The sequence below is a fragment of the Nipponia nippon genome, unplaced genomic scaffold (genome assembly GCF_047370975.1).
Source record: "Nipponia nippon isolate SJK-2023a ecotype South Korea unplaced genomic scaffold, ASM4737097v1 scaffold_13, whole genome shotgun sequence".
In the NCBI taxonomy this organism is placed as follows: Eukaryota; Metazoa; Chordata; class Aves; order Pelecaniformes; family Threskiornithidae; genus Nipponia; species Nipponia nippon.
Window position 1 is genome coordinate 1733056 of NW_028262324.1, and position 25250 is coordinate 1758305.

Below are 25250 nucleotides of genomic sequence, written 5' to 3' on the forward strand. Positions count from 1 at the left end.
GGGGCACGGGGCGCGGACGGGCGATGTGTCCGGCCCCAAAGCCCCGGCCGGCGGGGGCGGCCCGGAGCCAGGCCCGCAGCCAGGCCCGCCGTGCCGGCTGCCATGGCAACCTCCGAGGGCCCAGGCACCGCCCAGCGGCCTCAGGGAAAGGGAGATGTTGAATGGCTGCCGGGCCTGCCGATCAGCCTCATTCATTGGCTGTGCGGCTGGAGGAACCGCCCACTGCTGACGCTTTCGGCCAATCAGCGGGCCCTCTCGCGTCGGGGAAGGCGGAAGACGTGTTGATAAACAACAGCGCCCCCTCCTCCCCCGTCCCCGCCCGTTCCTCTTCTCGCGCGCGGCTCCATTCTGCCTTCTCATTGGCGGGCCGCCGCCCCCGAGCGCGCCAGCGTGGCGCGAGTAGCCAATGAGCGGCGGTGGCGGCGCTGGAGGGCGCCCGCCCGCCCGCGTGACTCCAGGGGCTGGGCCGGAAGCAGGAAGCGGCCGGAAGCAGGAAGCGGCCGGAGGGGCTCGGCGGCGGCGGCGCCATGGGGGCGGCCCTGGGGCTCTGCTCGCTGGCCAGCTGGGTGAGCGCCGGGGCGGCCGCCACCACCCCCCTTCCTTCCCGGGGAGCGGGCGAGCCCGGGGCCGGTGCCCTGCTGGCTCCCCTCCCGCCGGCCGAAGCCTGGCGCCGCCAGCTCCGGAGGACCGGGAGCGGCTTCACCCGCCGGGGGGCAGAGCGGGCGCCAGGCGTGGGCCTGCCCGTGCGAGCCGGTGTGGGGGGCGGCGGGGCCCGGGGGGAGCCCAGGCCGACGAGCGGGGTTGCCCGCGGGTGCTTTCCACGGCGGTGCCGGTCAGCAATGCCGGTTAAGCGCGGTGCGGTGCGGCGCGGCAGGGAGCCGAGCGTCTCCGGATGGAGCCGGGGGTTCCGCCCCTCGGCGGCCTCGCACGCCCCGGTGCCCGCTGCCCTCACCGCTCCTGTCTCTGCCCTGCAGGTTCCCTGCCTGTGCAGCGGTGCCTCCTGTTTGCTGTGCCGGTGTTGTCCCAACAGCAAGAACTCGACAGTGACGCGTCTCATCTATGCCTTCCTCCTCCTCCTCAGCACTGTTCTTGCCTGCATCATGCTGGCACCGGGGATGGAAGAGCAGCTGAAAAAGGTACGGAGGGGAAAACCCTTCTACCTATTTGCAAAACGTTTACTTGTGCCAGTGACTGTTGAGCCCCTTTACCTGGAAGGGGTTACGTGAGAGGCACCAACACCCCAACGTCCCTTGTCCCCCAAGTCAAGAGGCTGCACGTACTGACCAGCTTCTAGCTGAGACAGCAAATGCAGTGAATGTACGCGTTTCAGTACGTGCCTGGTCTCTGAAACCTGGCCAGACCTGGAGGTTGCCAGTTGTTATCAGAGCCCTGCCGCTTTGCTATCTTTATCCTTCTGGATGCTTTTAGTGATGACATGGGGAAAGAAAGACAATAATAAGGTCTGTGCAGGCCCCCTGAGCACAAGGTCTCTTGTTATCGGATCTCCCAGAAGACAGCTGACTGAAAGCCTTAGCTGTTGGGGTGGTTAAAGAGTGTAACTGCAAATGCAGACGCAAATTGACAACTAAATGTGTCTTTGCTCAGATACCTGGATTTTGTGATGAGGGGCTTCATACTCGGATACCGCATATGGATGGCTTTGTCAGCTGCGATGTGTTTGTTGGATACAGAGCTGTGTATCGAATCAGCTTTGCTATGGCAGTGTTCTTCTTCCTCCTCTCTCTGCTCATGATAGAAGTGAAAACAAGTAATGATCCAAGAGCCGCGGTGCACAACGGGTATGTGTGTGAGCCAGCCGTCTGGCCTTCCAGCTTGCGTCCTCTCTCAAGTTTCTTTGCTGAACACAGTGGTGAATTGTTTATGCGTATGCTGAACCAAATGCAGAGTAATGCTTTAGTCTTCTAAAAAGCTTCCGATTTGTGTAACGTGCTCAATGTACCGATAATGCTCTGAGGCTGGGTGGCCCAAAGGGCTCTGGGCACCCCTCTGTTCCCACAGAGACGCCGGATTTCGGCGAGTTTGTGTCCCCAGCCTCGCACTGGCTCTGGGGCTCGTTGGGTCGTTCGCTAGGCCATTCCGACTCAGTGAGCCAGCAGAAACCGGGTTCTGATTCCTGATTCGCTGATTTAAGTGGGTTAGTCCTGGGCTGGATGACTGAATTATGATGGAGTCACTTAAATTGAAAGAGCCCTTTGGAGCTCATGCGCTCCAGCCCCCTGGGTAGAGCAGGACCCACTGGGAGCAGGTTGCTCGGGGTCTGGTCTAGTTGAGTTTTGAATGTCCCAAAGGATGGGGATGCTTTGACCTCTCTGGGCAACCTCTGCAATTTTTTTGCAATATCTAACTGTAGTTTCTCTTTTTGCAGCTTGCATATATTGCCTCTTGTCCTTCCACTGTGCACCTGCAAGAAGAGTCTGGTTTTGTCATCTTTACAGCTTTTAGGCAGTTGAAGACAGCAATTAGACCTCCCTTTTCCCTTCTCCAAGCGGAACGGCGCGGAGTTAGCGTTCCTCCCTGCAAGGCTGAGCTGCTGACTCGTGTTCCGTTTGCTGGAGCAGGAGCTCCTCTTTCAGCAAAGCTTTCTAGCCAGTCGGCCCCCGGTCTGTCCCGTTGCACGGGCTTTTTCTGTCCTAGGTGCAACGCTCTGTATTTGCCTGTGTTGAACTCAGGTTTCTGTCAGTCCACGCCCCCAGTGTATCGGCTGTTGCTTCACCCCCTCCCCCTGATTTGGTGAACGTTTTTATCTATAATCCCACTGAACGCAACTTTTTTTTTCTTTGAATTTCTGTTAGACGCTCCTCTGCGCACAGCAAGCTGCTTGCAGATCGTGTAAAACATGACTATTGTGTGCAGAGTAAGACCAATATTTTCAACTTTTATCTTCTCTTAAAGGTTCTGGTTCTTCAAAATAGCTGCCATTGTGGCTATCATGGTTGGAGCGTTTTACATTCCCGAAGGGCCTTTCACAAGAGGTACAGTTAATACGTCATCACGGAATTCCGTTCAATAAACTCAGACCTTCTCACAGGCTTACCAGGTGGTAGCTGTGACAGGGAAGTTATCGTGTAGGAGACACCGATTCCGCCCTGCTTCATTAGAGTGTCTTGGTTCATCCAGTATTTTGGTGACCAGCTGAAGTTGTGGCAATACGCAATCTCTTCTCCAGTGCGTTGGTGTTGCGTATCAATAATTCGGTACGCCGTGACGCGAGCGCTGCTGGGCTGAGTCTCTGACACTCTCTAGGTTACAGGCAGCTCGGAACACTGGCAAGTGCTAAATACTCCCCTAGAGTCTCTGAAAAACCTGTGCAAGAAACCTTTGCTGTCTGGCCACGTCGCAGGAACTTGAAAGGGTTGTTGATCCTCGGAGAAAAGTGGCACGATGGTACTTATGTACGCGAAGACGTCTCACGTTAGATCTCGCGTTCATTCTGAAAATATCTTGGGCTAAATATTCCCATGCTCAGCTTGAGCGGCATAGGCTGCACCCTCGAATAGCTGGGACTTCTCACATGCTTCTGCAGGACGGAGGCCAAAGTGATCAACAGCATCTGCATTTCTAAATATATTTTCAGATTTTTTCATTATTTGTCTGCAGTATATAATTAGGAGCTTTTTTTTTTTTTTTTTTTTTAAACCGGGGTAGCATGCAAATGACGAAAGCTAACTCTGGTTTTCTTCCTCCCTTTTCCAGCTTGGTTTGTTATTGGTATTGTTGGAGCCTTCTGCTTCATTCTTATCCAGCTGGTGCTTCTTGTGGACTTTGCTCACTCCTGGAATGAGAGCTGGGTTGAGAGAATGGAGGAGGGAAATTCTAAATGTTGGTATGCAGGTAGGAATCTTACCCGCCAAAGGATTTGTGTCTGCTGGCCAGTGCTCTGCAGAGTACCGCTTACTAGTTTGCAAACCTACCTGCAATTACACTCCACGGTCTCCTTGAGTCATGACTGTGACATTTGGAATTAATGGCTGCAGCGTTGCCTTTTTCTCATGAAATGAAATGCAAAATATTTTAGGCTTGTGCTTAGCAGATCTGACAGTCATAATAAACACCGCTGGTCTGGTCCGCAGTGCGGGAGCAGAGCTCGCAGCCCGGATCTCTTCAGCTCCGGCTTTGCCTTGCCGCCTCCCCTGCCGAGGTCCTCGGGAGCTCAGTTATGTTGGTGGCAGCGGCTGCAGTGCAACACACCGCACGTCTCGGCGCCTGCTCCCGAGCTGACCGCTGAATTACAAAGCGCTAATTGTGGTGGTTCTTTGCTCATAGCTACGAATGCTGCAGCGGCATTTTGCAGCTTCTTGTAAAGAACATAGCAGAATGGAAATGAAAACGGGTGGCCTCGAGCATTGAAGGGGGAATTCAGGGCTTGTAAGTGGCCCATGAAAAGTGCAAAAAGCACTCTCGTTCTGACACCGTGGCTTGACAGCAGTTAAACTGATTAAACTGCGGCTGAAAGGCAGGTCTTATTCCCCTGACGGCAGCGTTGGCTTTCCTCTGAGCTACACTGCTTAGTGAGCTGAAGCAGAAATTTAGCCATACCTAATAAAAACGCATTCTGCTCGCCTGGTTTTCTGAACCAGACTTCCCAGTGAGGAGGAGGGACTGTCTCATTCCGGTGGTAGCTGGTCATTAAATCACCTTAGACGTACCGTTAACTACGTGCCTGTTGTAGCAGTTTTTTTTCCTTCCAGCTCTGCTGTCCTGTACAAGCTTGTTCTACGCCTTGTCGCTGGTTTTTGTTGTGCTCTTCTATGTTTTCTACACCAAGCCTGATGACTGCACTGAGAACAAGTCCTTCATAAGCATCAATATGATCCTGTGCATTGCTGTCTCCATTGTTTCTATCCTTCCAAAAGTTCAGGTATTATTTTTCTCTTCTATTTTCTTCTGATGTACAAAGCAGGGAAGTAAGAAAGATGTAGTACCAATTCAGTCAGACATAAGAACTTCAAAATTTGGCTATCATCGTAGCTATGCAGCTAGGAACGTTTGAAAAAAAAAATCTTGCTCTGAAACCGATGCCCTAGGTAGTGACATTATTTCCTGAAGACGGGCTTTTTTTGGCTACGCTGTTTTGGACTTTGTTTCCATGGGGGACACTGCTGGTGTGGTTTTAGTGGTGAAGGTTCTGGCAGAAGGGAGAAACCCGTTAGGGAAAAGCAAAATAAGCTGGGAATTTATTGGCTTCATCCTGTGGCTTTGAAACTATGGGTCAGTGTGTTTAGCATGAGAGGAAGCATGGAAGAGGAATCATGTTACTTGATTCTGAACTGGCATTGCTCGAATAAATCGCATGCTAGATTCGTAGCTACAAAACTGTTAAGCAAGTTGGGATTAACTCAGTAAGAACCCATAACCAAGTCTTGGGCAGAGAAAAACTGGATTTGGTTTGCTTAGTCCTTCCATGTTTGAGTTGCTCGCTGCATGAATTGTATGACTCTAAGGAGTTTCTTCCGGTCTTTCAAACATGGAACAAAGCCCAGTGCATTTCTAAAAAATAAAGTTTTTTATGCTAATAATTGTTGACTCTGTGGCAGTGGGGTAAAACTACCCAGCTGTAGGTAAAACTTGCCCTTTTGACCTTGGCTGGCTCTTCTCTCTGTGATCAGGAACATCAGCCCCGCTCTGGCCTCCTCCAGTCCTCCGTCATCACGCTCTACACCATGTATCTGACTTGGTCAGCCATGTCCAACGAGCCCGGTAAGCACCAGGCCGTCTGGAGCAACGTATTTCGGTGTGAAAGCAGAAGCTTTGATGGGGCTCGTAGCTGTACAGATCACTGGGGGGGATTGCTGGTCTGTCTAGCTAAAACCTAGCGAGGCAGTAAATCTGGTTTTACTGACCCCATCGACTTGCCTCCTCCCAGAACTAAACTGGAGTATTTGTGAAGGGAAAGAAAACCGTGTCAGGGCATTCTGATTTTATTTAGTTATTTATTACACCCTTGCCTAGCTCACAGGAAGGAAAAACACGCCGTGTCATTGCTGCCTCTGGGGAATTGAAGTGACCAGCAATTAAAGGGAATAAAAAATTGCAAGCTGATCTGTCATCTTTTCTTAGCTAAATGCTGGCAAAGCTCCTCTCTCTGTAACCTGCCTTGAAACCTCTTTCAGAACGAAACTGCAACCCAAGCTTGCTGAACATCATCACCCAGATAGCTGCACCCACAGTTGGTCCGGCAAATACCACGGCGGTACCTGCTACGCCAGCTCCCCCCAAGTCCCTGCAGTGGTGGGATGCCCAGAGCGTTGTTGGACTGGTTATCTTTGTCCTTTGCCTCTTGTATTCCAGGTGGGATCTGCACTGCTACCAAATGATAAACAGTTGGGATTTGCCTGCTTTTTTTGTTTGAATCTGGGTCCAGTGAGAAATGGACCTGTATTTATTCATACCCAGCTGCCGTCTTGGGCCCAAGCCCCAGTACAGCTGATAAAAATACGTTCTGTTTTGCGGATGAGGATAGGCTTTGTTAGCCCAATTCAGGTAACAGAACAAAAGGTGTTACGAGACCTGGCCTAGGAACACTTTAATTAGGTTAACAAAAGCTCGGATGAAACCAGATCTCTTTGAGGAGCTTCCTCGTGTTTCCAGCTGGATTTAAAAAAATGTTACTTGCTAGTCCCAGACATTCGCTGTGGTCTGTTGCTTGCTCTGTTAGCAAACATAGCTAACTGACAAGGGAGTTTTTAACCGTGTCTCTCTTTGGGTTACGCTGCAGCATTCGCTCTTCAAGTAACAGCCAGGTGAACAAGCTGACCCTGTCTGGGAGCGACACTGCCATTCTGGAGGAGACTGTGGGAGCAGGCGGCGGGGCTGCGGAGGAAGGCGAGGTGCGCCGCGTCACGGATAACGAAAAGGATGGCGTTCAGTACAGCTACGCCTTCTTTCACTTCATGCTCTTCCTTGCCTCTCTTTACATCATGATGACACTCACAAACTGGTACAGGTAAGAGCAAGGCAGAAAGCGATGTGGTGTATGTGCCAGACCGTGTTTCCAGGCGGACAGGAGGCTCCTGTCTGGCTGGTTAAGGTGCTGTCCCTGTGCCAGTCGCACTGGAGTTGTGCCTTTTCAAGTTTGTGTTGCTGAATAAGATGTAAAAAGCCTGTACAAAAAGACAAGATGGGCAGCTGCAGTCCTAGCGGACTACTTCACAGCTGCAAGGGCAGAAAGCGCGGTTCCCATCCTTCAGGTACGCAAGCAGCGGGAAGGAGATGTGAAACCGGCTTAGGGCGGCCTCCTGGGAAGGCTGTGGGAGCGCAGCCCAATGCTGCTGGCTCGGGGACAGATGTGCAGGGACGGCCGTATGTGCCACTTCAAGAGAGAGATGGGTTCCTAGATCTGGTAGGAACATCTGGACAGTGGGAGCACTTTGGAGGGCCACAGGAATGCTCCGAGGGTGGCCCAGCTCTGCTGTGAGCTGGGGGTGCTCAGCCTGGAGAGGAGGAGGCTGCGGGGAGACCTCACTGTGGCCTCTCAGTGCTTAAAGGGGGCCGACAAGAAAGATGGGGATGGTCTTTTTAGCAAGGCCTGCTGCGACAGGACAAGGGGGAATGGTTTTAAACTAAAGGAGGGGAGATTTAGCTGAAAACAAGGAAAAAATTTTTCACGCTGAGGGTGGTGAACCACTGGAAGGGGTTGCCCAGAGAGGTGGGAGCTGCCCCATCCCTGCAAACACTCAAGGCCAGGCAGGATGGGGCTCTGAGCAACCTGATCCGGTTGGAGATGTCCCTGCCCATGGCAGGGGGTCGGACTGGGTGGCCTTTAAAGGTCCCTTCCCTCCCAAAGGGTTCTGTGACTCTCTGACATGTCCTCTGCTGCTGCAGCTTTTAACTGCTTTCCCCAGGACTGCCATAGGGTCTAAATCAGCAAATTCGCCTACAGAGCAGCAGCCCTCAGAAATCTATGGCATAGCTCACCCAAAGATTTCCCTTAAAAGCAGCACGTCAACAGATGCAACCAGGCAACTGCTGCTCCAGCTGTCTCCCCATGCTCCTCCCACAAAGGCGCTTGCATTGGTGTCCCACGGCCTTGTTCTAAGGTCAGATTCATATCAGAGACAGCAAGGAAGAGTGGCAGGTGCCTTTATATCTATTAACTGACAATTTACTTTTTAGCCCTGATGCAGATTTTAAAACAATGACAAGTAAGTGGCCGGCCGTGTGGGTGAAGATAACCTCCAGCTGGGTCTGCCTCCTGCTCTATCTTTGGACCCTGGTGGCTCCTCTCGTCCTCACTAACAGGGACTTCAGCTAAATTGCTGCGCCTGTCCGAGCTTACAAAAGTGGGGAACTTCTTGCTGAAAGCCAAAATGTTCATGTATTGCTTTAGTTACACTATGTTACTGTTTCTTATGTTAATAGGAACATGCAGGCAAATAGAAAGTTATGTATTGCGTAATGCTTGATGCAGGATCAACATTATTATTGGTTATCTTTCTATTTTAACCATGGTTAACTTGTTGCTGCATTTTTAAAATTCACTACAGCTGTGCTGTCAAAGCACAAAAACATTTGTTCTGTCCCATAGCCACAACGTTTCTACTGAATAGCAGTAACATTTAGCTAAATAAGAAGTAATATATTTTAAAGAACAATTATATTCAGCATAATGCACTAGTATGCTAACGCTTCAGTTCCTGGGAACTGTAAGCCATGCTGCTTAATTTCTACATTCCACTGCAAAGGTTATATTTAAAGCAAAAATTTATTTAAATTATACTTAACTTTCTGTGTTGTGGCAAAACCCCCCTTATTCTTCCCCAAAAGTGGAGAATTTCGAGGTTTGAAAAAACGATTAACTCTAATTCCTTTTAAGAACAAAGCTGTCCTTTCTAGGAGGTAACTACTTCTTTAGTATGTTTGCCAAATATCGAGTAGTAAGTGTATGACTAGCTTGAACAACTTTACGGTGGAAAAATAGAGCTTCTCATTGATTTCACTTGTCCAATATGCTTATGAAAATAATGTACATGAAATGATTATTATTGGCACTAAGGCATTTGCACTGTAAACTCGTTTGAATAAAGCAGACTAACTACTGAAACTGTCCCAGCTCTGTTCAGAAGCGTTAAGCAGCAGCAGTTACTCTCCAATGCAAGATGCTACCTCCAATGATTAAAGCGCTGATTATGACTGGATGTTTTCTCCATACAGCAAAGAGGAAGTCATGCTGTGTTTCTTTTGAAACAAAACAGCACCTTCCATGTGCTTCTCTGAATGTCAAAGCCTGTTCCCTGCAGCTGCTCAGGTGCAGTTGTTCAAGTAAAACTTCCTTCTGCAGGAGAAAGCAACACCTTTTTCTAACGTAACTCTTATACTTAGTTGTAAATGTGTGTTTAGTGTGGAACTAAATGTATGTGGCTGTTGGCTTTTACAATAAAATACCCCAAGACAACACAAGGCAAACATATTTAAAAGATCAAATTAGCAGCTGTTACAATGTGTTTAATCACCCAGTCATGCATCATAAAATTACACATTTTGACCACTCCATTTTATAAAATGCAATATAAAAATAAATTTTGTCAAAATAAGATGTACACTTAACCACCCAACACCTCTAGGCCCACATACAACAGAAGGCAAAATTATTAGTTTGAATAACGCAATGATTAACTCCTGCCAAAATGAGATTTAACCAAAAAAAAAAGAAAAAATTCACCCAGTTCCTGAAAATTCCTCAGGGTTTGTAACACCCAGTTGCAAGAATACAAATTCAAGTACTTTTACGTACAGTGTGCGGCTCCCTTCTGTCCCACTGAATGCCAAGAGCCATGGCTGCCCCGTGCAGTTCAAGTATCTTTCCTTATTATGTGTTGGATGTGGCAGGGCTGGCTTCTGAACTGGGCAAGGCACGCAGCCTCCAGACCCAATTTCAAGTGGGAAAAAAGAACAGATCGGTTTTAGTGCTGTGAAAAAACAATACAAAACAAACAAAAAAACCACCCTGTAAGCTTTTCCTATCTCTTGCAGATAAGGAGACTCGATACTTAAAACGAGTGTTTAGTTTCCAAATGCTGACATTACAAATTTTGGGAACAAACTGATTTCTCTGCTCCAAGAGCATTCTCAGCTCAGTAGTCAGGCACATATAAGACAGAGCTGTGCTTTCTCAAGCCAAGCACTGGTTATGAACCTAAAAGAGGGGAGAGAGACAGCTCAGTAAAGTTGCAACGCTGTCTGAGTTCTAAAGCCCAGAAAGAGCAAATTAGAAGTAACAGTTAGATGCTTGACACAGGTAGTAAGCCTGGCTTAGTTCAAGCATCCTGACATCAACTGCCCAGCAGCCAGCTTCAAGAAAAGGAAGTTTGGAGGCATAACACAGGCTATGTTCAGCATTGATAATGTAGCCTTATCTATTATGTTTAAATCATACGCTTTATTCTTAGTTTCTCCGCGAGCAGAGGAGAAAAGGGGAGAGTTGGATCTAGTTTGCCTAGTATTTAAGGCATGCAGGAGAATATAAAAGACTGAAAAAGGGTTTGCTTTCTGTAGAACACCACTGCCGAACACCACGAGGTTTTCTTCTTTTTGGAAGGACACTAAATGGAATTTTGAATATTCAACCTCCCTCTCTAGTAGTTACCTCAGGGGATCAACGTAGCTGTTCTTGTAGGTTAACTGTCAAAAAACCACCACCTCGAACCCTGCAGCACAATTAAGGAGAGAGTTTCAAATACCAGTTGTGCCTTCTAGGAAAAACGGTCCATCCGACTTTTAATTGTACATTGTGGCTGGAATTAAGAGGCACTAAACCAACATAAACACCAGTTCTGGCAGTTAAAGAGCGTGGGCAGCCACTTACCTTTCTATGTCCCGGTGCTGTGTGCTACTGTCTTGCTAGGTGGCACAAAGAACTTAATTAATCTCTGCAAAACACGCGGCCCGTTCTGGTCAGAAATGAGGAGGAAGTGGGTAGCAGTACTCTTTTACCTTATTTTAAGTAGTTGAAGGTGGGGTTTTTCCTGCACTAAAGGTAAAGGCTGTGAAAGAAGAGTAAGAATTGACTTACAAAGGTAGGAAAAATCAGATGATTTCAGTAAGGGAAATTCATCTCTTCCCACCTTTATTCTAAAACAGTTCAAGTGGCGAGTTCCCTGCTCCCACAAATTCTCAATTACCACCCAGAAAAAGAGCTTCATGGTTTACCCCTTTCCAAAACCCAGTCTCCTTCTTTAATAAATACTTGGATGACAGGGATGGCATTTGCTACGCCCTAGTTCCAGGGTGAGGTCTGCTGCCAGCTCCGAAGTCATTACGGTGGAAGAGGAGTCTTTTTTGGCAGTGCAATCACGCCGTAGGGGGACTGAGGGGAAGACAGACATTCAAAACAGAGTTTGGCACTTTGCAAAATGAATGTCTGAAATCCTCAGGATGCTTTAGTTTTATGTTTACAGAAACATAACTGGTACCTCTAATCACACTTGGCACTAAATAAAGGTTTCATCCCGAGAAAGTGCTCTAGAGATAAGTCTCCAATTAGAAGGGATGTTCTTTTTCACTGAAGAGTGAAACATTTCGCCTTGAAGGAATCGGGTGTGCTTTCCTGGTCCTAGCAGGGTTTCCCATCTCCACACTATTGTAGCGTGGAAAAACAAGTGCAAAGAGTGTACTGAGAGTTAAGTTCTAATGCAAGACCATTAAACATTGGGGAGCGGGAACAGCTTATTTAGACATCGGTATCTTACCCTGATTTGACATTGGAGTCTTAGTTCTGTCTCTAGACAAAGACCTAGAAGCACAGGCATACAAGCTATGGGTAAATATTACAGAGGTGATTAAAGTCTAAGTTCATACAGGAACATGACAACCAAAGACAAAAAAGAGGTCAACGAAGTCAAAACCAAAGTTGTAACATTTCACAAAAGAGCCGACAAGCACAGTGAACAAAATGCTACAATACCAGGAAATTTAAGAATGTGCTTTCAAATAGCCTGTCTGCATTTGGTTTCACAGACATAAACTCAAATTCTGCCCAAAGTAACAAGCTAAAGCAGCACCTTGCTGTCTTACGTGAAGTATTGCCTTCTATACATCATACGCCAACTGCTACAAAGCCTCCTTACAAACTCTGAGTTACTTACCCAATTCCTCATCACAACCAGCTGAAGAAAAGAACAGCCGATAAAGTGGGAAGGTGGCTGACACAGCTTTTTCTTATTTGGTCCTGAACCTCATTATTTGAAGCTGCATCCAATCAAAAGCCTTAGTACCTGATCTGAAAAACTTCCTGTTTTCTGAAAACGAAGATTGCATCTGTTTATAATCAGCCTTGGTACAGATGTTGTAGTAGTTAACCCACCAGTTATAGTTCCTCCTACTGTGAGGAAGTTTCAGAGATTATCTCCATACTGATACTCACGGATAAGAAAGTTTTGCTCTGTGTTAATTTGTGCCAAATATTCATTGAGATATTCCAGAAATGCCAACTCACCATCTGAACCAAGTGACAGAGGACAGGTCAAGTTAGACTTGTATGTTTTTAAGCAATCTTCACTGACAGAAATACATTTGGCAGAGTTGAAAAGCAATTTTGTCTTGGATTACTGGTTTTCAGAAAGGGAAGGGAATGGATGGTCACAAAACTAGTAAATCATCATTGTCACTTTTCACCTGGGCGGGGAGGGGATGTGAAACTATCAAGCTTACCATCCTGCAATATATTTTCTTCTTTATCATTCAAAAGAATAGGCCAGTTGGCATCATTCACACAGAGCTCGATGAGCCTCAAGTATTCTACACAACTTGTGCTCTTCGCCTTTATCCTCCCCGAACTCTGCCCTGCCCCCATTGTGCCCTCTTCAGCTTCCTTTGGTTCTACAGTGTAAAGTGCCTCAGCAGTCTGTTCCTAAACTGCAGGTTTAGGAGTAAGGCAGAGTTCACAACATCACCTAGCAGAACTGATCTTAACTGTGTTGGAAAACTTCCCTTCACTGCTTTGTTAGTAACAGTAATAGAGCTGAGGTTTCATGCCTCGCAGAGAATCATCGCATTGCTTTTCGTCAGCATCCCCACTCACTAGCATGTCGTGGGGGGAGCTGTCACACGGGAGAACCAGCTGTGAGAAATCACGCAGAAAGTCCTCTTCAGAGGCTAGCAGCAGCTCGTTCCACGCGGAGATGTCCAGCTTCCCTGAAGTACCACCGTACTCTTCAGGAAGGATCACTGGAGGAATGTTTTGATGAAGGGAATTCAGATCACAGCCATGAAGAAAAAACTGAAGAAGAAACCAAAAGATAGCTTTACAAGTGCATACCAAAGACTTTACAGCAAATTACCGAAACAGTCAGCTAACGAGCTTATTTTGAGTTAAAGAGCAAATTTTAGAAGTGATGTCTTTATGGGCAAGCGGCAGCAGACAACACCGGGCAGGTGCAGTCAGACAGACGCGTGAGAGAAGCCTTGAGACGATTCCAGTCTAGTGCAGCTTAAATCCCAGCAAGGGAGACCTGGCATTTGCTAGTCTCTGCCGAGGCTCCAAACTCAACTCATCCTCAAGTTCGTTCACGGGATTGGAAGTACTTATCCTTGTGGAAAAAAGCATCATCCTTGGCAACTACGTCCAGTCCTACAGCGAGAATACTAGTGCCATGCGGGACACTTGCGTAAGGGAGAAGAGCAAGGAAGGGGCAACACAGATTGCCCGTGACACCACCTCATAAACAAAGTGCTACTTGCCACGCTAATCCAAGCCCAGGGACGGAATGAACGTCTCTAATACACAGCATATGTACTAAAGAGCCATATTCATGTTACGCCAATATTAAATTCCTCAAAGCTTCTCTCTCATGAAGTATTTTCCCAACAGGCGTATTTTTAAAAATTAAAGCAGAAAGGACCAATTAGATCAAGCAAATGGCACCAACATTTTTCTAGCTGTGAGGTTTTTCAACGATTTTTACTTGCAGCGGCCAAGCAAGGAACTTACAAACATTAACTTTAATGTTAAAAATTATACAAATCCTTACCCGGTTCGCTATCTTTTCCTTCAGAAAAGGCTTGATGATTGCAAAAATGCCTTTGAATATACGAGGCTCGTTTATAATGTTAACAGCTTTTATTCGAATGGGGAATCCATCCTGAAGGGTAAAGAAGATTTTTATAATGCAGTTTAAAAAAACATTTGCCATCTCCCTCTTTTTAAAATCTCCTGAGACTGACTGCCAGCACAACCCACTGGCTCCCAAACTTTCATCTGAGGTACCAACATAAACCAATACGGCAACAGAAACGCACCTTGTAAGAGGGAATAGTCTTAGGATGAGATCTGCGAGCATAAAAATAAAGTCAAGAGACAAGAAAACCTTGCATCGAGAAATATATTACTGTCAGTAAATCTTCATTTCTTATGTTGCTCTTCATCTCCCCTGAGCAAGACACTTGGGTAATCACTGTCCTTCAGGTATTCCCAGCCCTGATAAGGATGAGGTTACAAAGTGATGACCCTAGCTTCCGAGGAGCACACCACGCTCAGAGCCAGAGCAGGCTGGTTCTTTGGTGTGTACAACCACAAGATTCGGTGCCCAAGGTACTCTGAAATGTGTTTTTATATAAGGAAAAAATCCAATATCGCTATTTTTCTGCCATTCCAACTATTCCGTCATGCTAACTGCAAAAGACAAACAGGCTCTGCTGCCAACAGAACACACAGTGTCTCCTATACGAGACAGTTTAAAACAAGTTAGTTACGGGATTTCTGCTGGAGAAATTTATTTGCAGGAACATTTTTCCAAGGCAAAAGCTCCTGATCAGCAATTAAGGTCTCACGTGCCACAGTGAAGTTTCTTGCCCTTATAACCAGCTCTACACGTACGAGGCAAGCAGTCAAGGCTTGGAGTGAAAAACAGGCCACGTGCACTGCAGGAGTATTTTTCTGCTTATGAGGGTCAGTAAATTAGCTCATCTTTACAAGAGATGCAGCTCAGGAAGCGTGATGCAACGTGTTTATATACCGCCCGTACCTTCATGTCCTTCACCAAGTTCAGCTTTTGTTTTGTGAACAGCTTCCGCTAGTAACAGCGGGACACCCATCACTTCATTTGTGCAAATTAAATATGGGCTCAGACAGTTAAATGGCACACATTTAGATTGTAATTTAAAGGAGCGAGTTCTTTTACAGGCATTCATAAGCTCACGAGTCTCATCTCCATAAACCCCCCTGATTCCCCCTAGCCTTCCTTATGCCCCCCCACAGATACAACAAAGAACATAACCAGTTCAGGCCAGAATAAAAGTAAGGAGGGAACGAACCCATTCAAGAGAAGTTTTCCTCATCTCGCTCCTCCAGATAGCATGGTAAAGCATCGAGTAAAATCATCAGACCTTCCTGCCGCTTTGGCCAGGTTACTCCTCACTCCTGTCACCTTCCCATTTTGTACAACTCCACTTGTGCTTACACCCTTGCTCTAACTTGCTCTCCATCATTTTCCTTCCAAACATCTGGTCGGAGAGCTTTTTTATCACTGTCTCTTTTGCTGCCCCCTGTGCTGAAGAAGCCTCTCTTCCTTCAGGGGATGGATGGATGGAAATCCTCCTCAAATCACACCCATTCGAAAGTCCTCTCTGCAAAGTTTTTGTAGCACTGGACTTGCACTTGTCCAGTGCTCACCTCCATCTCGGCTGCCAGGAACCATTTAAATAACGAGCTATTGCTCAGCGTTCAGGCAAAACGCTGTCTTCTCCCTAACTGCAATTCACTGCTCTCTCTCTTCCTTACCACTACCTAGCAGAACGACTTTTTTCTGTTCCAACTCCAAGTTTGCATTTCTAATGCAAATTTAGTTTTAGGGATGCAAAAGTCAAAAAAAGGGCAAGTGAGGTAAGTTGGCAAGGGTCGGAGAAACTGGTTGGGCAGAGACATGTTTTAACTCTGCTAGTAAAAGCCAAGATGCTTAAGTTTCTGGTGACATAGTCAAGAACTCTAGACACAGCAGCAGTCATTTACAATGCACAAGCTTATTTTCCCACCAGTTCAGGTCTTACCTGAAGAATTCCAATCACTTTTTTGGCTACAAAAGGACCAAAATGAGACGCCTTAGATAAGCTGACTCCTTTGTAGTCTGCCAGGATTACAATTCCATTCACCTGGGTCTCTTCGGACTGAATGAGTTTTTCTAACGTTAAGTATATGGCACGAATGTTCTCAGTAATCGGATAATTACTGGGTGTCCATCTGTCTGAGGTTACAAGACATGGATGGTAAGTTGAAGAGTAAATATAAGCTAACAATACACATTCCAAAAACTGATTTTCTATTTTCCTGGACTCTTAAAAGTTAGTCTTTAATAGGCACAGTCCTAGTTCAGAGCAGCCTTTCTTAAGCAAGAGATAAATGGCAACTCATGTTTACTTCAGGGAGCAAAGGCAATGGTTTTAAGAACCCCGGTCTCCACCCAGCACAGCTTATTAGAAGCAGTTTCAGCTCAGAAAGAAAGCAGGTAAATGGAAAACAGGAGAATGAACGAATGAACAAATTTACAGCAAGCCTGGCACACCAAAAGCACACGGAAGGCTTTGATTGTTTACACGGGAGTGTAAACTTAGGCTTACTCTCCACTTACTGTCAAAACAAATTACAAGCTTCTAAGCGTAGGCCAGCAGCCCTGCTTCAATTTGAGTTACTACACATTAATTTTTCTTGCATCACCTAATATTTCATCAACCCACCTCACTGCATTTTTGTTTTGACATAACTGCAGTTATTGCCGACACAGGAAAAGGAACCGGTATAACGCTGGCTAACGACAAACGTGTCCCTTCACAAGGTAGCTTTTCAAATTTCGAAGAGAGCCCAGGCACTCTGTGTAAATAACCACTGTCCACAGGACAGCAGGAAGCAGATTTTTGGCCCAGACACACCTCGAAGACAGAGAACAAAGACATTCATGCATTTCAGTACCTGGACGGATGCAGACGACGTGGCGTCCCTCCGGGTCCAGACGAGGCAGCACAGTGACAAAACCCGACTCTAGGACAGGCTTTATTGCGGATGGCTTCAAGTTATTGAAGACCTCAGGCCAGCTCCTCCTGCAGGTGTGGTAGTTCACCAGAAGCTGAAGCGCTCGATCATAATCAAATTTCCTGGCTCTGAGGAATCTTAGCAAAAAAGCATCGTCCAGGCAGGTCCCCAGGGAGGGATAGTCTTTGCACACCATATCTCGGAGTGCCTGCACATCCCGGAGCCTCCATTCAGGTTTCTCTTGGAGCTCTTCCCGGGCTTTGGTAATGAGATCAGGAGACAGCGAGCAAACATACTTTGGCCGATCTGGCAAGAACTCGTTATCCGATGGAGACCCTGCTGATGGACTTGTCCTGGTGCAGTCGCTGTCTCCTGACATAATGGAGCAGGGATCTGCCAAAAAAAAAAAGTGCTGCACATGACAAACAATGCCATGGACTAACAAGCGTATTTATTGTTTACATATTTATTACGTCCTGCATCCCTCCGTCTCCCTACAGAGAAGACCGCTCTTGCAAGAACCGGCACTACAGCCAGAAGTACAGTTCAGACACTTTAATTCTCTTCCCAGGATTAGAAAGTGCAGGTATCTCTAATCTCTTTATCCTGCATAGTGGGCAGAAAACAACCTTGGATAAAAGCTAACCACATTAAAAAAAAAAAAAATTAAATATTGAATTACACAGCTTCAATGCAAAACAGAGAATTTAATTTGCGTTATCATTTATTTCCTATGTCCAACTGGAATCTAAAGCAAAGTAACAGAATTTAATTTGCCTTATCATTTATCTCCTATGTCCAATTGGAAACTAAAGCAAAGCGAATATAGCCCGGTTAGGGAGGACTCTCACATTTGGTCAAGTTACAGCCTCTTCTGAGAAACTCTCCCAGCTGAGCCCCGGCAGCCGGGCCTTGTCATTAACTTCCCTGGCAAAGCCGTGCACCGACCAGCACGCCTGCCCGCCTGAACGCTTCCAGCGACCCCGGAGAAGCGGCATTCGGGAGCATCGGAAATGGCTGCAGTTCACAGACTGGATGAGCAGCTGAGAAAATTGCAGCCCCTCGCGCCAGCACTGCGCAGGTATTTCGGCAGGGTGAATCTAGTTTTCGGTGTGCTGCCAATATTTCTGACCTGGGAGCTGAATTTCCAAATCCAGCAGCAAGTGGACAGAGACGAGTGAAAAATTATAACATTACGAGCCTGGCGTACCTCCTGTGGCTTGACCTGGGGCTGGAAGGGAAAAATACGGCTTTTTCTCCTGAGCTGCCCGCACCCGAGCCTGGCAGCAGGCTGCCCGCACACAGAGCCGCCCCTCAGGGCAACGCCTGCCCCACGCCGCCGGCCGCCTCCTGCAGAATCCCTCGCTCCCACCGGGATCACCCACGGGGACCCGCTTCACCTCCTCAGGGTGATCCCTGGTCCCTGCCCTGAGCGCCCGCCGGCGGGCAGCGCAGCAGCCGCTGAGGGGGCACGGGGGCGAGGAGGCCCCCGCAGCTCCCGCACTCCCCGCTCCGCCAGCCCCCGCAGCCCCACGGCTCGCCCCGGCCCCGGCCCCGCCGCCATACCGCAGCTCCCGCGCAGCAGCGTCGTCTCCAGGCAGCGGCGCCCCGGAACCACAGCGGCCACCCCGGGAAGAGGGCGGCCGCCGCGCAGGCGCGCTGGCTCCCGGGCCCTCAGGGCGGCGGCGGGCCCCGCCGGGCCGGGCCGGGCCGCGCTTCTCTGCGGCGGCTCCCGCCGGGTCCCCACCCCCGTCAGCGTCCCCACGCTGGGCAGCGCGGCTGTGGCTCGGCCTGGGGCCGAAAACGCGGGTGTTCCCCCGTTATCTGCGCAGTACAGCGTGGGGGAGCGCCGGACCGCTGCCTGGGCGGCACTTCTGCCCTTCGATTCATAGAGTCACAGAACGCTTTGGGAGGGAAGGGACCCTTAAAGGCCACCCAGTCCGACCCCCTGCCGTGGGCAGGGACATCTTCCACCGGATCGGGTTGCTCAGAGCCCCATCCCGCCTGGCCTTGAGTGTTTGCAGGGATGGGGCAGCTCCCACCTCTCTGGGCAACCCCTTCCAGTGGTTCACCACCCTCAGCGTGAAAAATTTTTTCCTTGTGTTCGGCTAAATCTCCCCTCCTTTAGTTTAAAACCATTCCCCCTTGTCCTGTCGCAGCAGGCCTTGCTAAAAAGACCATCCCCATCTTTCTTGTCGGCCCCCTTTAAGCACTGAGAGGCCGCAGTGAGGTCTCCCCGCAGCCTCCTCCTCTCCAGGCTGAGCACCCCCAGCTCTCAGCCTGTCCTCACAGCAGAGCTGGGCCACCCTCGGAGCATTCCTGTGGCCTCCTCTGGCCCCACTCCACCAGGTCCATACCCTTCCTATGCTGCGATTCCACCTCATCCTCGTTTCATAACGACATTGGAGTGCCTCCAGCCATCAGCCACAAAGGCACAAATATATATATATTTTATATACATATATATTTTAAGCTCCCCCATGCTTAGTGGATGACGGAAAGGGTGTGGATATTGTCTACCTGCACTTGAGTAAAGCCTTTACAAGGTTTCCCACAGCATTCTCCTGGAGAAACCGGCTGCTTATGGCTTAGGCGGGCAAACTTCGCTGGGTAAAAAACTGGCTGGACCAACAAAGAGTTGTGGTGAATGGAGTTAAGTCCAGTTGGTGAACAGTCACTGGTGGTGTTCCCCGGGGCTCAGTACTGGGAACAGTTCTGTTCAATATCTTGAACAGATATCAACGATCTGGATGAGGGGATCGAGGGCACCCTCAGTCAGTTTGCAGATGACACCCAGTTGGGTGGGAGCGTTGATCTGCTGGAGGGCAGGGAGGCGTGGGGAGGAGCGGCTGGGAGCTGCCCAGTGGGAAAGGGCCTGGCGGTGTTGGTCTACAGCCGCTGAACATAAGCCAGCAGTGTGCCCAGGTGGCCAAGAGGGCCAATGGCATCCTGGCTTGTATCAAGAATGGTGTGGCCAGCAGGAGCAGGGCAGGGATCGTCCCCCTGTGCTGGGCACTGGTGAGGCCGCCCCTCGAATGCTGTGCTCAGCGCTGGGCCCCGCACCCCAAGGCGGCCATGGAGGGGCTGGAGCGTGGCCAGAGCAGGGCAGCGAGGCTGGGGCAGGGGCTGGAGCCCAAGGCTGGGGAGGAGCGGCTGGGGGAGCTGGGGGGGCTCAGCCTGGAGAAGAGGAGGCTGAGGGGAGCCCTCATCGCTCTCTGCGACTGCCTGAAAGGAGGCTGGAGCCGGGGGGGTCGGTCTCTTCTCCCCAGGAACAAGCGATGGGACGAGAGGGAACGGCCTCAAGCTGCGCCACGGCAGGTTTGGGTTGGGTATTAGGGAAAATTTCTTCATGGAAAGGGCTGTCAGGCCCTGGCCCAGGCTGCCCAGGGCAGGGGCTGAGTCCCCATCCCTGGAGGGATTTAAAAGCCGGGGAGATGTGGTGCTTGGGGACATGGTTTAGTGGTGGGCTTGGCAGCCCTTGATGATCGTAAAGGTCTTTTCCAACCTAAACAATTCTATGATTCTACGATTCTATGACCTTTGAGAGCAGGAGTGCTGGGGTGGTGACCTGATGTCCTCAGGGCCTCTCCCTGCCAGAGCTGGGCCTTCCTTCCCCACCTATGCCCAAGCCGATGTCTCTGAGACATCAACGACCTCCGAGACTGCGAACAGAGGAGGAAGGCGGCGGGGGACGGGGCCACAGTACCGTCTGCGGGCGCAGAGCCTCTCCCTGCCAGCCAGAGCTCCCCAGCGAGCCGAAAGCCAGCGCAGTGGCAGAATTACCTGGTCAGAGTCAGGGGAGCCTCAAAGCAGGGTCCAGGCAAGCACAGCTGGCTCCTGCGGTGGGACGGGAGCAGGGCCCAAGAGATGTGCTGGCTGTAGCCGGAATTTAAATGCCAACAGAGGAACTAAATGCTAATAAAGGGAGAATTTGGGGTGTTTTTTTGGTTTGGGGTGTTTTTTTGAGAGGACAGAAAGCTGTATCCCACAGGAGTTCAGATGGTGATGCCTGACCTCTCTGCATGGAATTTGTAATAAAAATAAAAAAGACGGTCACTGCCAGGCTTGCTGCATTAAAAAGGGTTCAACAGCGAGTCATGGGGAGGGGGGGAAAATGGCACATGTTTAACCCCACTGATCAATGGACGCAGAGCTGGATTGCAAAAGGGGCTCAGCATCCCGCCGGGGACGGTCTCCGGGCTGGAGGGGCCCTGGGAGCTCGGTGGGCTCAGCTCGTCGCTCTTGGCTGTAACCCGTGTGTTCAGCCAGGAGAGGGAGTCAAAGGCACTGGTGAGGCCGCCCCTCAAATCCTGTGCTCGGCGCTGGGCCCCGCACCCCAAGGCGGCCATGGAGGGGCTGGAGCGTGGCCAGAGCAGGGCAGCGAGGCTGGGGCAGGGGCTGGAGCCCAAGGCTGGGGAGGAGCGGCTGGGGGAGCTGGGGGGGCTCAGCCTGGAGAAGAGGAGGCTGAGGGGAGCCCTCATCGCTCTCTACAACTGCCTGAAAGGAGGCTGGAGCCGGGGGGGTCGGTCTCTTCTCCCCAGGAACAAGCGATGGGACGAGAGGGACCGGCCTCAAGCTGCGCCAGGGCAGGTTTGGGTTGGGTATTAGGGAAAACTTCTTCATGGAAAGGGCTGTCAGGCCCTGGCCCAGGCTGCCCAGGGCAGGGGCTGAGTCCCCATCCCTGGAGGGATTTAAAAGCTGGGTAGACGTGGTGCTTGGGGACATGGTTTAGTGGTGGGCTTGGCAGTGCCGAGTTAACAGTTGGACTCAATGATCTTAAGGGTCTTTTCCAACCTTAACAATTCTATGATTCTATAGTTGGACAAAGAGCGGAAGTCCCAGGAAACAAGGCTCTTCTGCAGCATCTGAGATGCAGCTCTGATTTATTTCTCTTCCAAGGTTTCATTCTTCCGAAGTGGAAAATGTTTCAGTGACACCGTGGCTGGCAAGAGAGATGCTAGCATGGAAACAGAGTGTGCCACAGGTGTTTACCAGCAGAGAGACATTTCCGAGAAGGGGAGTACATTGGTTCAACCTCATGCTGATGTTCCAGTCCAGCCCTGCTTTGGGCCCAGCCATCTCAGAGCTGGGTGCAACCTGGTGCCCTAACCTGGGACCAGTTTGGATTTGTGTGAATTTGACCTGTTTGTGGTGTTTCTCCATGCCCTTTCCAGTAGATGGTGGGATAAATGAGGTTGGAAGGAACCTCAGGAGGACAAGAGACCTTACATTACTCCCGTTTCCATTCGTACAGCTCCTGGGGACAGAGACCTGCGGCACAAGCGTGGGAGAGGCAGCCAGGCGGGACCTGGAGTCCCAGGGCAGAGGGAAGAGCCTGAAGCTGGCAGATGCAGTTTGGAGGGAAGGAGAAGGTGCGTGTTGGAGGGATGCGTCTGTGGCCTCGCAGCTGAAGGGATGAAGGAGGTTCCCAGGTGTACCTGATCCAGCTAATTGCTGAAATTAGCAGGGAGGCAGGGTTGATCTGAGAAAAGGCTTCAAAACACCAAACAGCTGGGAAATACTGGAGCTGCAAATAGGAATTTCTGCTACAGGTTGCAAAATCTGGTTGGAATTTGCACCCCTCAAACAAGGGAGAAAAATTTAGCAGGGAGGTGGTGGTTCTGGACCTGACTGGTCAATAGCTACTGCAGCAGGGTGTTAGGAGTAAGCAGGGATGTTTGGCAGGAGTGACGGGTGAAGGAAGCTCTGCTTCGGGGCCAAGAAGGGCAGGAAACAAGGGTCAGCAGCAATCGCATTGAGAGAGATGTGGAAAAGCATATTAAAATAAGAACAGCAGTCTTAGGCTGGTAAGAGAGAACAAGGAAGAAAAATGAGAATACTGCATAGTGAAGAAGGACTGGAGGGGAAACATCACTTGGGGATGGTCCCTGAATGAAGTAACTGCCTCAGTTTTCCTTACGTGGTGAGTGTTGAACTCGAGGAGGGCTGTGGGTGGTGAATGGAAGTGAGGGGTTCAAGCACCAAGCCATGTTGTAGTGGGAGTTTTAAAGTACCGGCACATGAAATCACAGGAACAGTAGCAAGAGTTTCTGTAATTTACTCTACCTGCTGTGGGCATGGCTGTGACTGGAAACCAGTAAAGGCAGAACCTGTCTATAAGGAAGTAAAAGCTAAAAACAAACATCCAGGCACTGACAGTCCTTCCCTAGCTGGAGAGTGTTGTCCTTACCTGCAGCTGCAGGAGGACACGCCGCACCACAGGGATGCGGCCCTCCCCAGCCGAGAAGAGATGAACCGCACCGACTCTGCCGCTTCATCAGCTCCAGATCTGCAGCGTTCGCAGGAGCTTCTGTCGGGAGTTGTGTTGCCTGACTCTCCTGGTTTTGGCTGGGACAGAGTTAATTTTCCTCCTAGTAGCTGGTATAGCGCTGTGGTTTGGATTTAGGATGAGAATAATGTTGATACCACACTGATGTTTCAGTTGTTGCTAAGTCGTGCTTACACCAGTCAAGGACTTTTCAGCTTCCCCTGCTCTGCCCGTGCACAAGGAGCTGGGGGGGGCACCGCCAGGACAGCTGGTCCCGACTGGCCCCAGGGCTATTCCATACCATTCCCAGACTGGCCCAAGGGCTATTTCATACCATATGACGCCATTCCCAGTATAGAAACTGGGGGGAGTTGGCCAGGGGGCAGCAATCGCTGCTCAGGGAGGGGCTGGGCATCGGTCGGCGGGTGGTGAGCATTTGCATCACTTGTTTTTCCTGGGTTTTGTTTCTTTCTGTCTCTCATTGATTTCCTTTTTATTACTACTACTACTACTATTATTATTATATTTCAGTTATTAAACTGTTCTTACCTCAACCCACGGGTTTTCTTACTTTCGCTCTTCTGATTCTCTTCCCCCGTCCCGCCGGCGGGGAGGGTGGGCGAGCGGCTGGGTGGTGCTTAGTTGCTGACAGGGGCTAAACCACGCCACCCACCTTGGGAGCCACACCTGGAGCCCCGTGGGGAATCCAGCCCTTCTCGTGTGCATCTCTCCTATCACATGTGATTCATACCTTTCTCAGCTCTGCTCCTGGGTGCTCCCGTGCCCTGCCGTTGTGTTATAAATGAACGGCTGTTGGTGTTGGTTGATATTTAATGAAGTCCATGTAATAGTCTTCACTCGTTTACTTATCCAAACAGTCTTAATACCCAGCCTGGGAAAGTTATCTTGGCTTCTTTAAGCTTTTCCACCATTAGCAATAAACATTTTACAGTCTTGGCAAGCTGAAGCTGAAAAGAGAGCATGACTTCAAACAGCATTGCTCACAGAGAAGGCTTTAAACTGATATTAAATCACAAAACTGCAAGCTAACAGTCCTGTAATAAAGATAATCTATGTGCAGTTCAGGCCAAGAGGGGCTCTGGTCCTTGGGGTGCAGGCGGAACCTCTGGGCCCCCAAATTACACAACGCTTTTGGGCAGCTCAGCGGCAGAGCAGAGAGCCCCTGGTCCTGTAGCGCTGGGTGAGGTCTGCCCACACGTGGGGCCGTGTTGTGTCTCGAGCCCGAGCTGCTTCTATTGCACCAGTCCAGCAGCACAGAAAGGGCTGTAGGGGAATGGCAGCCGCTGCTGATCCCCCCAGGCAGCGCCACACCAGGCTGCCCCGGGCACGGTGCCTGGCCCACGGGGCGCTCGGCTGTGATACAATCCAACAGCTATTCCTCTGCACTCAAAGGGTGTAATGATAACAAAATATGCCCTAAATTACCGCAACTATTCATGGTCCCAAAGCCTGGAAGTGTACATCCTCCAGGAGAGGCTTCCACGCCTGCTCTCACCCTGCGTGTCGTGGTGCGAGGAGGGGAGCTCAGAGATGACAACCTCAGCTGGGAGAAGCCGACACCGTGCTGCAGAGGGCTGCCCCGGCTCTGCGCGCGCCCTCCCCTCGCGCGTACGGCAGGCCAGACCCACGTGCGAAGCTACGGAAACAGGCACTAATACGCAAATACACACAGATCTGTGGCTGTACGCAGGCGGGCACCCCCACCCAGGCGTATAAAGTCGCGCCAACGTGCAGTTAGACCACCAGGAAGCCAAGGGTGCGGTGCGACGCAGACGTGGAGCCGTACCCAGCCCAGGCTTTGAGAGAAGACTTCCCCTCTCCTTGGCTTTACTAGCTTCGAGACCAGCAATGGTTTTGCAAAAGCTTGGCAAGGAATGTGCTCAGCAGAAACTCTGAATGTTTTAAATATTATGGGATTTCTGTAGTTTAATTTCATAGAATCATAGAATGGTTTGGGTTGGAAGGGACCTTTAAAGGTCATCTAGT

The 25250-nt window shown here is 49.8% G+C and overlaps 2 protein-coding genes across 11 annotated transcripts; one reads left to right on the forward strand and one right to left on the reverse strand.

The window, feature by feature from the left end:
- The first annotated feature begins 368 nt into the window (after window positions 1-368).
- Window positions 369-9066, forward strand: SERINC3 (serine incorporator 3). Of its 2 annotated transcripts, XM_087749420.1 has the most exons (10): window positions 415-566; window positions 975-1136; window positions 1606-1799; window positions 2914-2993; window positions 3715-3852; window positions 4710-4879; window positions 5628-5718; window positions 6132-6309; window positions 6737-6964; window positions 8134-9066. In XM_087749420.1, exons 1-10 carry the CDS (start codon window positions 528-530, stop codon window positions 8270-8272), a joined length of 1419 nt encoding a protein of 472 aa, XP_087605546.1. In that variant the 5' UTR covers window positions 415-527; the 3' UTR covers window positions 8273-9066. The 2 variants fall into 2 exon arrangements, with proteins under 2 accessions (XP_087605547.1, XP_087605546.1); XM_087749421.1 differs by lacking the exons at window positions 1606-1799; window positions 2914-2993 and having other exon boundaries at window positions 369-566.
- A 140-nt stretch (window positions 9067-9206) lies between these two features.
- TTPAL (alpha tocopherol transfer protein like) lies at window positions 9207-23895 on the reverse strand. 9 transcript variants are annotated; one of them, XR_015702874.1, is made up of 8 exons: window positions 23793-23895; window positions 23166-23364; window positions 16916-17368; window positions 16000-16193; window positions 13986-14096; window positions 12102-13234; window positions 11706-11749; window positions 9207-11000 (listed from the first exon to the last, which is right to left on the reverse strand). XR_015702874.1 is itself a non-coding variant. In XM_087749427.1 (8 exons), exons 2-7 carry the CDS (start codon window positions 23251-23253, stop codon window positions 11738-11740), a joined length of 1056 nt encoding a protein of 351 aa, XP_087605553.1. In that variant the 5' UTR covers window positions 23254-23364; window positions 23793-23895; the 3' UTR covers window positions 9207-11000; window positions 11706-11737. The 9 variants fall into 9 exon arrangements, 7 of the variants coding, with proteins under 7 accessions (XP_087605553.1, XP_087605551.1, XP_087605550.1 ...); XM_087749427.1 differs by having other exon boundaries at window positions 13037-13234; XR_015702873.1 differs by having other exon boundaries at window positions 9207-11749.
- Between the last annotated feature and the right edge of the window lie 1355 nt (window positions 23896-25250).